We start from the raw sequence: 13015 nt of genomic DNA on the forward strand, positions 1-13015 counted from the left end.
ACTTGCTTGCTTGTTTTTGAGAAGTGCATGGGTCAGGAATCGAATCTGGGTCTCCCTCATGGCAGGCGAAAATTCTACCACTGAACTACTTTTGCACCTCCTGTTCCCAATTTTTAATGTCATAAATAACACAATGAACATCCTTACACATACTTTCTTTTCTTATTACTACTAATAAGATAAATTACAGAAATTAAAGGAAATGTGCTTTTATTGGCTGCTGTACTGCTAAACTGCCTTTTACAAAGGACTGTAATATTTTTCAACAAGGTAAAGATGAACCAACTTTCCCAAAGCCTTATAAGCTGATAAAATTTTAGACAATTTGATAGGTCTGCAATGGTAACCAACAGTTTAATCCTTTTTTCTTTAGAAATGAGAGAGAGAACATTTCATCATGTTGGTTTATAATGTGTATTTCCTATCGTGTGGCCTATCCACACTTTTTGCCTTCTTGATGCTGGTCTTATATATTTGATGTAAGTATTATCTCCCCAATGTTTTCCTTTGTATTTAACTGATTTATTCATAAACAAACACAAATTAGCCATTTATCTTTGCATAGCATTTTACAGTTGACAAAAGGCTTTCACCTACACTGTGTATTCTTTACGACAACTCCAAGAGTTAGACAGAAAAGGGTTTGTCATCATCTTTGTTCTTTTAAGATGAAAAAAAACAAAACACGGATTTAGCAAGGATTTATGACAGGCTCAAAGTCATGCAGCTAAGAGGCAGGGCCAGGATTAAAAGCTCGCGAATGTTCTTTCAACTATAGCTCTTATAACCTTAAACAAAGAGCACATACCAGACCAAGTTACTAAAAATAATTTAAAGCGATAATTGCCTATCCTCTAATTTCCCCTAGTTACTTTAACATTGTCTTTATAGCCCATACTGTCACTCATTGATTTCTTATTATCAATTTTCCCAGTCATTCTGTCACCTTCTGAGATCCCCCTTTAATCAGAAGAGCCCTAAAGTTGTTAGCCTCTAGTCTATGTTGTTCACCAGTGGCCTTTATTGCAATGATACACTATTTCAAACTGACATCTCCTTCAGGAGTCTCACTCCTGCACAAGTGTGAATTACTGTAAAATGTCACAATTCTTACAGTAAGAGAAGGCCTGGCATAAATTTACAGTCATGTTCTAAACACTATTCCCAAAATTGTGGTGCTAGCACCCATAACAGAGTATTACAGATTGAGAAAACTATCCTGCAAAGTTAAAATATATAACTCCAGTCCCTAGAAAGACTGGGCTAGAAAGCACAGGTCTAAGGGACTCATCACTGCAATGAAAAGAATTGCCTCAGCATATATAAGACATGATCTTTGCATATGAAAAACAACAAACCATTAAGAACAGAGGGCCATAAAGAACACAATGACCATCCTTATACATACTTTCTTTTCCTATTACTACTAATAAGATAAATTACAGAAATTAAAGGAAATGCGATTTTAATGGCTGCTGTATCAAAGCTGCATAACTTAAAGCAAATAATCTCAACTGTGAAATGAGGATAATAAAAGCCATTGAGCAGCTCTCTGTCTTCAGCTTACCTGACCTCAGCCACATTTGTCATAGCCGATTCAAGTTTTCTTTGAAACACTTTTTTCTCTCAGCTTCTATAATGTATTTGCCTGCTTTTCTTCTTACTTCACAGATTATTCCTCCTCAGTCTTTCCTGCTGAATCACTTCTCTCTATCCTCCAAAAACTCAAGTGGCCAATGGATCCATCTTTGGTTCTCTTCTCTCCAGACTCTCTCTTAGGCCAACTCACCTAATCCTATGCGTACCGTCTGATGATACCCAAACTTCCTATCTATATCCCAACTGGATATAGATCCAACCTTCTTATATCTATACTTAGATATCTAATAGGCATCTCAAACTTAACATGACTCAAATAGTACTGCTCTACCTGCAAAACCTATAACTCATCACCTTCTCCAAGTCTTTTCCATCTCAAATCTTACCATTTTTTCTCGATTTCCGCTTCTACAGTTCCACCCATCACCTCTCACTTGGACTACTGGAACAGTTCTTCACTGTCTGCTTCTCTTATTCCCTTCTCCACAGTGCTGCCAAAATAAGCTTTGAACATCCTAAATCCGGTCATATAGGTCACATGCCCTTCTGTTTTAAATCTATAAAATGTTTGCCATTGTTACTAGAATAAAATCCCAACTTCCTGTCATGATCTAAAGCTTATCTCATCACCTCAATCCCTATTCCAACCGCAATGGCCTTCATTCTGTCCCTCTATCGAGCTTGTTCTCATCTCAGAACTTTTGAATTTGCCATGTCCTCAGCTTGAAACTTTCTATTTGCGAATCTTCCCAAACTGCCTCCTTCTCATTCTTCATGTCTCAGTGAAAGCACTGACTTATCTCAGAGGTCTTCTCTGGCCATTCTAGCTGAAATAGCATGCCCAATCACTCTCTACCACATTGCCCTGTTCTAAGCTCTGCATAGTATTTATTAGCACCTGAAATTTTTATTTGTTTACATGTTTACTGCTTGTCTCATCTCACCACCGTGTAAGCTCTTGGTGAGTAAAACTTTCTGGTGCACAACTTTTTCCCCAGCACCTAGAACGGTGCCTAGCATGCATATGGACTGGCTGTCACTTTCTTCATTTTAGCCATGGGAGAAGGGACAGAAGAAATACATGACTTTCTCTTCTTGTTCCAGGGAAGCACTTCCAGCTACAAATTTTAGAAAGGGCATGCTAAACCGAAATAGCTCAAACAATAATTCTGAATGAAGAAACCATCTAAGTTATATAGAAAATAATAAACTTTGCAATCTTGACTAGAATCCACACGATGTGTAGGGAGCATAGAAGGAGATAAGGCTGACAAAATAGGCTGGTGGCACACAAACAAGAATCTTCCTTGTTCACACATAAAAATTTTCTCAAAAGTTCATTTTCTTTTTTTGGGATGATTTTTTTCCTAGTTTCAGCCTTGTCTAGATTTTAACTTTTAGAATTCAATTTTTACAAGCTTCTTAGCTAGATAAGATCTGAGATTATTAGCAAACGGCTATTGCAATTTCGATGGTTCTTTTTTTAAACACAACTTTGAGATATAATTCACATATTCACCCATTTAGGGTACAATTCATTGGTTTTCAGTATACTCAAATTATGCAACCATCACCATAATCAATTTTGCACCATTTTCATCACCCCACAAAGAAACCCCATGCTCATTAGCAGTCACTCCCCATTTCTCCCTGGCTTCCTCAGTCCTTGCTAACCACTAATTTAATGTCTGTCGCGACAGATTTGCCAATTCTGGACATTTCATATAAACAGAATCACATAATACGCAGTCCTTTGTGATTGCTTCTTTCAGTCACTGAAAAGAAGAACTGAGTTTGCTTCAAAGTCAGCATAAAGTTTACAAGGTTCAGCATGTCTCAGTTCCTCATTCCTAATACGGCCAAGTAATATTCCATTATATGGATATATCACAGTCCATTTACCCATTTATCAGCTGGTGGACAATCAGTTGTACTTTTTAGATACTATCCCTATGTCCTCCAAATCAGGGTCATATATATTTTATACTTTTTATCATTAGCAACATCCATTTCTCTCAGCTGTCTTTCCTTTCAGAATCTCAGGCAAAAGGTTCCATAATGATCTCTTCTGAGTAACTTGAAACCTACCCTCTAAAAACCTAAGGTACATTTCTCCAGTTACCCAAAACTTCCTTTTTTGATCTTTTTCCCAAAAAAGTAAGAATTCCAGAATAAAATTTTCCCCAAACAGGTAAGTTCAGAATTTATGAAATGCTATGCTTTCAGCAGAACAAGTTGGCCAACATATTTCTGGAAGGCTGAAGGTCTTCTGCAACAGCTGGCTCTTCATTCTATGACAGTTCTGAGATCTATATTTGCATACTTATCTTTCACCTATTCAATAAAGAATCTTTAAAGATCTGTCATGTGGCAATTGATTAGGTTATTTATTGATGGACCTAAAAAAATCAATATGAAACACATTGTTCTCTTCACTTTTTTTTCATTTGCTGTATGGCAGGGGTCACATTTCCTTCTTTTTCCACGTGAGTATCCTGTTATTACAGCATCATTTGTTAAATTTTTGTTGTTTGTTTGTTTTTCTCTTTGTTTTTGGGAAGTGCATGGGCTGGGAATTGAACTCATGACTCCAACATGGCAGGCGAGAATTCTACCACTGAATTGCCCTTGCACCTCCTCTCTCCACCTTTAACTTGACCATGAATTCATCCTTAGGTTAGTAGATTATACACATGCATAATTTCCACGATATCTTTTTTATTTTCGAGATTTTTTTTGGGACAAGGAATCATTTCCAAATACTTTTTTCTAAGTACAAGTCTCATTGCTACATATTTTATCTTCAATAACCCATATGATCCCAATTTCTTCAGTGTACTAAAATTTCAAGTTACCTTTATTTCTATAGGCAACACAGAAGGAAAAAAATGAAAGAAAATCATACCCTGAACACTGTTCTTTAACTGTGGTCACCATGTCTTTCTCCCTATCTTTCATTCCCCCTTCATAAAGCTCCCTCCACTTCAGTCAAGCTCATCAACTCAAACACACTCCCATGTGAACACCTTGGCTCACATAAATACCCGATCTTAAAATACACTCTTTTACCTCTTTATTTATTTAAGAGTTATTTGTTCCTTTGGGTTTGCTTCAAATGCAAAATTTAAGCACTCAACCCAGTTTCGGGCACATTGTTCTAGCATAATACTGTAGAAAGAGCATAAGCTTTGGAGTTAGTCTTAAGTTTAAAACCAACCCCTGTAATTTACTGCATGGCCACATGAGTCACTTACTGAGCTTTGCTAAGGCTGTTTCTTCATCTGTAATGTGGGCAAAATAATTCAGACTACACAGGTTCCTTGGAAAGGTTAAGTGAAAATTTGGAAACTGGCAGATAATAGGGTTTAATATGTTAAAACTCTTTTCTCCACAAAGCCTTAATCACCCAAGCTCAGTGATTATTCTACCCTAAAGTATAAATAATAAATCAGATTTATCTTGAAAATGATGCAAATGACCAATGTCTCAAACTGATCAGGCTTCTAGCACCATTCAATATGCTTATCTAGGTTTAAATTCACAATATATTGCTTGTTGATCTATAGACTTATGCTTCTTACAAATAAAGAAGCTGTTCTAAATACACAAATAAAGAAATTGCCCCATTTATGCTTTGTCAAACAAAAAGTTACCACCAATGAAATCCCTGCAAAGAGAAAGCCAGAAAAAGAGGTTCTTCCCTTACCTTGAGTGTTATCCATTCTCGTCCATACTGATACACATTGTTAGCTGCAGAACTGAGGGCTCTTTGGACTACCTGGGCCTCAGGAAGCCAACTAATTGAAAATAAAGGAAAAAAAGCACACTTTTACTGGACTGCACCAATAACTCTTTGAACCTGAGGTACCTCAGCAATTGGCTACGAATTACTGATCAGCCATAAAAACACTAATGAAAATGAATCACACCTAGAACCCTTGATTTCCAGGCCTAATTCTAACATCAGGGATTTCTTTTAGTTTCCTTCAGCTTTAGACCCACTTTCCCCACAACCCCTCTTTCATCCTGTTCTGCTTTGTTTCTCTGCTCATACATATCCTGCGTCACCTATCTGTCTTACTCAGCACCAGGGGTAACTATTTGGGACAATAGCTCTCAAAGTGTGGTCCATGGACCAGCAAGATCGGAATGGAAACATAACAGAAATGCAAATTCACAGGTCCAGACTTACTGAATCAAAAGCTCTGGGGCTGAAGCCTGGAAATCTGTGTCTTAACAAGCCCTTTAGGTGATTCTGACACAAGCTAAAGTTTGAAAACCACTGGTCTCAGGAAGTAAAGAAGTAAAAAAGAAAACAGAAAATTATGAGGTGAACAATTATTTTCATTTTATCAATCCACTGAGTTATTTGTAAGACGTGAGGAATTGTGGACAGAGTTCCAGCTATACAAGGAACTGTAGCTACAAGTTTTACTCCTTACACAGGAAGAGGTTTCTCTATTTTCCTGTCAACTAAGTAGGTGCACAATACGCCTTAAATCAATAATCCTTTACACATGCCCAATGCTATTCAAAAGAGAAAGTATCTGCACAAATTCTCTAAACTGTTCCTCACAATTTGTATACTAGAAATGCTGACATTCACAAATTTAACAGTCCTAATTTTAACTATCCATGAGTAATGTCAAAAGGCCAAAGCAAGCAATAAGTAGTCATTTTCCTGCAAGGCTGGAATATGGAAAGGAGCCAACCAGCAGCGCATTAGTAAGTCAAGTAGAGAATGTGCAACATCCTCAACTCACAGTGGCTTTATGAATTTGCAGTCATTTCTACAGTAAATATGAAATGAGACACATGCTCTTGTGTGTATGTGAAAGTCAGTCATAAAGAGTAAGCCAAATGCCACTGATAGTCATAAAAGTATTTATGCTTATGGAAGTGATGGCCTTTAAGAGAAAAAGAGACATTCTGGATATATTAAAAAGCATCAGGAGGGGGGATGGGGAGTTAATGCTTCAAGGGCCAGAGTTTCTGTTTAGGGCGATGAAAAAGTTTTTGTAACTAGTCTGGTAATGGTGGTACAACTTTGTGAATGTAATTAACACCACTAAATTGTTTGCTCAAAAGTGGCAAAAACAAGAAGTCTTATGTTATATATAAATTATCACAATAAAGATTTTTTTACAAAGTGGACTGTCAAATCAGTTGACATTAATACTAATCCCAATTGGCCCTATGCTTTAAAAATATTTGTGAAACTTTTGGCAAATTCCTTAGTTTAAATACTTCTCAGCAAGTATGAAAAAAATTTTAGAGACAATGTAATAATCTCACAACATGAGGATATGAACAGAAAACATGGATCTTTAAGCAGAAATGTGACTTGGGTGAAATTAATTTAAGTAGCTTTAAAATTTCTCTAGTATTTATAGATTCATCAGCAGTTTGAAGGGACAAGTGAATATCTTCAATTACACAGTGATACATATTTATGGGAAAATTATATCCTGTAGTGTAATTCAAATGTTTGGAGATTTGCAAAGGTAGTTGAATAAACTCTTAATGCCCCCAAAAAGACTATTAGGCCTGAAAAAAAGCCTTGCTGACTGATGTGACAATACTTTACCAATGAACTCAAGAAAGGGTCCTAAGAGCAAGACATATGAGAAGCTGTCATGAGGCCAAGTCAAAGGCATTTGCTAAGTCCAAGATCTCTAGACGACAGGCCAGAAACACCTCAGCAACGTTGGCAAGATGGACTGGGAAGTGACCCAGCCTTAGGACCAACAAAGCCTCCCAAGTGGGCTCCTTCATTAGGATATTCACTATCTGAGCCAATCACTACCTCTCTCATTCTCAGTCAAAAGGGACTGCCTGGCTGAAATCAAGTTCTTACATTTTGGACTGGCCTGCTTTCACCTATTTGAAGAGTACAGCACAGCTGAACACTATCCCACAAAGACATAAAACTTCCCTAACAAAGGCCAAATTAAATGAGATACAAAGAGACTGTCTAACTGTACAACGGGACTGGATATAAAAACTCAGAAATGGACAGCACAATACTACCCAATTGTAATGCAATTATGTTAAAACACTGAATGAAGCTGCATGTGAGGTATAGGTTTTTTGTTTTTTTTTTTCTTTCTATTAATGTTTTAATTCTTATTCTGTTGTCTTTTTATTTCTTTTTCTAAATCGATGCAAATGTACTAAGAAATGATGAATATGCAACTATGTGATGTTATTAAGAATTAGTGATTGTACATGTAGAATGGAATGATTTCTAATTGTTTTGTTAATTCTTTTTTTAATTAATAAAAATAAATAAATAAATAAATAAATAAATAAAAGAGACTGTCTAAGATAAGGATAGGCAAACTTGCTATGTAAAGGGCCATTTTTGGCTCTGTAGGACACATAATCTCTGCGGTAAACTGAACTATGCACCCCAATTTATAACATGTTCTTAATCCGCATTTCTGTGGCTGTGAATCCATTGTATATAGGACCTCCTGAAGATATAATTTTTAGTTAAGGTATGGCTTAAGTGAATGAGGATGGGTCTCAATCCATATTACTGGAGACCATATACAGAGAAGAAAACCAGAAGTCAGAAGTTGGAGAAGGCCACAGAGAAAGAAGCTGGAAGCCTGAAGAAACCAGAAGAGCTAAAGAAAGGAGAGGACATTGCCATGCGACATGTAGGAAGGAATACAAGCCAAGGAACTCCCAAGGACTGTGGCATAAGAATGCCAGCAATCTCAGTAGGAAGCAAGCCTCCACAACTGTGAGATAGTAAATCCCCACTCTTGATGTCAACCCATTGTGGTATTTGCCATAGCAGCTGAGAAACTAAGTAAATTTCCGTCACTGCTAGTCAACGCTCTCTCTGTAGCATCCAAGCAGACACACTGGACACGTAATTAAATAGGCACGACTATATTCCAATAAAAAATATTTACAAAAATGAAGGCTAGCATTTGGCCCTGGACCATATTTGCCAAGCCCTCCTCTAAAATGACACAATTCTGGAATATATCAACATTGATAGTGAAAGCTGAGGGGCTACAAGTTATATTAGAAAGTTCCCTACCCTCAGTTGGAAGCACCGGGTGTGAGCACCGCTTCTGCCACACAGACTATTTCTTTACATAGAAAGTTTGCCTATGCTTATCTTAAAGAGTCTCTTTATATCTCATTGAACTTGACCTTTGTTGGGGGAGTTGTTTTGTCTTCATGGGATAGTGTTCAACAGTGCTATGCTTTTCACACCCTGCGAAATGGGTATGATCTCCTTCACCTTTCTCAAATACTCACTGTGATGAACAAGTGACTTAATGCAGGTGAAAGTACTTTGTAAATTACAGACATATTATAAACTAGAAGACATAATTCAAATATAAGGTACTACTGACTATAAATTAATCCCAAAATCTTAAGCACTTTTTTCCCTTGGAATGACATGGCATTTCCCAACAAAGCTTTGGCAAACTCTATCTTTTATGACTACATCAAAGGAGATCATTTCATGCACACAGATGCTAAACCTGGAACATCGATCTCTGTTTTCGTTCACAACAATGTTCTTACTTTGCCCACTCTGGGTGATTTGCTAGAGTTTCATTTATCAAACTACTTGTGACTTCAATCATGTGTACACTCTCTTGATGCACCTGTTTTAGAGATAAGGAGAAAAAAAGAATCTCAATAAAAAATAAATACAATTTAACATTTATTCTTCTACTCTATTGTTAGAACAATGCTTTTAGGCTCAAATAATCATACATAATTATATACATAATTACACAAATAATTATACATCTTAGTCTCAATTAATTTAGAAATACAAACTGAACAACTGCTTTATATAATCTCTGGTGATACACACTATGGGAAATAAAAAGCATACAATAGTTCCCTGCCTTCAAGATGAATATTGGTCTGCAGTGTCCTTTTCTTGGATGTCTCTTTGTTATCTGTACAATTATGGTCACATAAAATGAGTTGGGAAGTGTTACTTCCTCCACTCTTTTCCGAATGAGGTTGGATAAATAAAATTAAACAGTGACACCATCTGGCCCTGAACTTTCATCCTCTATGGAAAGACCAGCAAACACTAATTCAATTTATTTCTTTAATACAAGGCTATTCACATTTTCTGTTTCTTCTTGAGTAAGTTCTATTTACTGAAATGGGAAGACTGTGAAAAGAACATATAAGTAGGGGTGAGGTCAGAAGTTCAGTTTTTGACCTGTTACAAATGAGATGTTTATTAGACATCCAAGTGGACAGTTGCAGATGCTCTGGAGAGTGATTCCTCTATTGGGTGGGACAAATGAACCAGACTCCTTCAGAAGCTATTTGCAAGCATCTTAAACCACAAAGAAGTGGTTCAGTAATACATGTTATCCATGTTCAGGGAAATAAAAGCACACACTGAAACATGGTGTGCTGGCTGGAAAGGATGTATATACCCTAGAAAAGCCCTGCTTTAATCCTAATCCCACTTTGTAAATGCAGCCATTTCTTCTAATTCCTATTCATTATTGTATGTTTGAAACTGTAATTAGATCATCTTCCTGGAGATGTGAATTAATCAAGAGTGGTTGTTAAACTGGATTAGCTGGAGGCATGACTTCACCCATTTGGGTGGATCTTGATTAGTTTCTGGAGTCCTATAAGAGGAAACATTTTGGAGAATGAGAGAGATTCAGAGAGAGCAGAGCAGAATGACATAGCCATGAGAAGCAGAGTCCACCAGCCAGCGACCTTTGGAGATGAAGAAGGAAAACGCCTCCCAGGGAGCTTCATGAAACAGGAAGCCAGAAGAAACTAGCAGATGGCTCCATGTTCAGCATGTGCCCTTCCAGATGACAGAGGAACCCTCACCATGTTCCCCACGTACCCTTCCACTTGAGAGAGAAACCCTGAACTTCATCGGCCTTCTTGAACCAAGGTATCTTTCCCTGGATGCCTTTGATTGGAAATTTTCTCAGCCTTAGACCTGTAAACTAGCAACTTATTAAATTCCCCTTTTAAAAAGCCTTTCTGTTTCTGGTATATTGCATTCTGGCAGCTAGCAAACTAGAACACATGGGATGAACAAAGAAAAACGATTTGAAAGATGAACATAATTGAGGGGGATAAGCAAGAAGACCCTATGTGAAGGGACAAAGAACAGAAAATGGAACAAAAGATGAACAGGACATAAAGGATAAAGGCAAAAAAGGAAGATGTAAAACCATATTGGTGAAGGTTTCTCTAAGATTTAGAAGGGAGGATAAGATTGCATGACGGCAGATTTAGTCAAGACATGACAAAAACAAAGAAAGGCTTCTAAAAAAGTGCTTATATAAGCGACTGCACATGTTTAATATACAAAGAACAGGCAGAAATTGTACAGAGACTGAAACAGAGGTACTAATACAGACAGAACGTTGCTAGGAGTATATAAAAAGCCTGAGGACATATGGAGGCTAAGATTGATGAAAACAGGGCTTCCAAGTAGAGATATCACAATAGCAAAAATCAATGCAATTCTTTAGGATATTACATTATCTACCAATAACAATTACTAATGTATTTCTACCGCACTATCCAAATAATTTTTATATCCATGATTTGACATAATCACCATAATTCCTTTAAAACAAAATATCAAAATCTCCGATAAACTCTAAAAACTCAGTGCCATTCAGAGAAAAGAAAGATTAAGATGCCCTTCAAGAGTCAGTAATAGGAATCACCGTAGGGGTAAAATTTTAGCTTGGCTTGCAGAACAATTTTCTTTGATGAGACAAAAAATGTAAGTGGAAAGGACCAGAAAAGGGAGAAGTAGGGATCTTACAGTGAAAGAGCAGAAAGACTAAGACAGAGAAGGAAGGAACTAATAACAAAATGATCTAATAAACAGGATACTAACTGGAGTAGGAGTCCTGACATCAAATCCTAGTTCTCCTATTGAGAGCAGATGCCATTTGTTGTTTTGTTGCTTTTTTTTTCTTTTTTTCTTGATATCTCATTTCTTTCATCTGCATTTACTCTTGAGGATTTTGATGATGATCAAATAACAATGCATTAAAAAGCAGTTTGAAAAGAAAAACAGACTATGCAAATTCAAGGTGTATTTGGTAACAACATTTTCCAAATTGCTTCTGCTGGCCTCTTATCCATACCGCAGTTGAACAATTAAGAGTTTATTTACAGTAATAGTATATTTACAGAAATAATAATTGTTGTACTCTACCTTTGCAGTTAGGAGCAGGGCTAAAAGAAGAGTCCCTATCACTAACAAAAATATGATGAAAATACTAATAATTTTGTCTAGCATCTTCTCCAACCAGATGATCATCTGCACAGAAATGAGAGAATTATTTATTTTTAAAACATAACTTAATAAAAACACACATGTATTCAAATAACAGGAAGACAAAACAGGATATTCAGCATTACAAAACAAACTATGGCATAATGAACTAAAGCAGTGAAAGCTAAAAGCAACTTCAAAACATGGACAATATTAATAACTGTTGGACTATGAAGAGTTTATTATTGTTATATCTAGGGAAAGGCAATTTGAAAATAACATATCAACGTCTGAATTCTCATTTTTGGTACATTCAAATTTCAAATTACACCTTATAATATGTTAACTATACTAAACAAAATGACAGTCCATTAGCTGACCTCATATTTCATGAAGTTTTACCATTAGCAAAAGAATTATCACATCCAAATAGAGATGACCCTAGAAAAATTATGCTCCTTATAATAGAGGTATGATCTAATTAGAAAAAATAGGAGCAAATTGAAACAGGAATTACATTCAAAATATTATTTTTCTCTGATTTAGTAACAGATTTAGGATAATAATTACCCAAGGAGACAAAGGGTTGGGAGATAGTGCACAAACAGGGAGAGGGCCAAAATCAGCTTCAATTATGTAGGTAATGACTTATTAAGCTGGAGGGTAGGCACATGAGTATTCTTTATACCTTTTTATATTTGAACTATTTCATACATATTTTAAAAAATCAGATATTCCACTTGAAATTTCTATTTGCTTTTAAAAATAAGCTTTATGAAACATGATTATATGTAACAATTAATTTAGCTATTATCTCTTAAATCCCTAAATAAAATTATGATTTTCCTAAATGTTATCTGATATTCTATATAGATCCAAACTTCCCTCACCTTTCACAATCCCAAATAATTCTACGTTTTTAATAAGTTGTTTTTAGAATACATAGCAATTCTGATAGATGCCTAGAATTTCTACCATGCAAGTTTACCATGTTTCAAAATCACAATTAATTAAATTTATGAATGCTGAAGCCCCACATTGCAGTTTCCAACCCCAACATGAGCTATAGCACTGCTAAATAAGTCATTAATTTAAAATTGAATTATGCTCCCCAAACATCCAAGAGCAAAGAAAATTTCAAAACTA

The 13015-nt window shown here is 36.1% G+C and overlaps 1 protein-coding gene across 4 annotated transcripts in view; it reads right to left on the reverse strand.

The window, feature by feature from the left end:
• TMEM245 (transmembrane protein 245) overlaps nt 1-13015 on the reverse strand; it is a 98558-nt gene that overhangs the window by 38464 nt on the left and 47079 nt on the right. For 3 of the 4 annotated variants that reach the window (XM_077141399.1, XM_077141409.1, XM_077141388.1), the window contains 3 exons: nt 11810-11914; nt 9154-9236; nt 5306-5396 (listed from right to left, as the gene is read on the reverse strand). In XM_077141399.1, the coding sequence (XP_076997514.1) occupies nt 5306-5396; nt 9154-9236; nt 11810-11914 (279 nt within the window). The remainder of the gene's footprint in view (nt 1-5305; nt 5397-9153; nt 9237-11809; nt 11915-13015) is intronic. The other variant, XM_077141417.1, reaches the window with a different exon arrangement.

The sequence above is a fragment of the Tamandua tetradactyla genome, chromosome 2 (assembly GCF_023851605.1).
Source record: "Tamandua tetradactyla isolate mTamTet1 chromosome 2, mTamTet1.pri, whole genome shotgun sequence".
Classification (NCBI taxonomy): domain Eukaryota; kingdom Metazoa; phylum Chordata; class Mammalia; order Pilosa; family Myrmecophagidae; genus Tamandua; species Tamandua tetradactyla.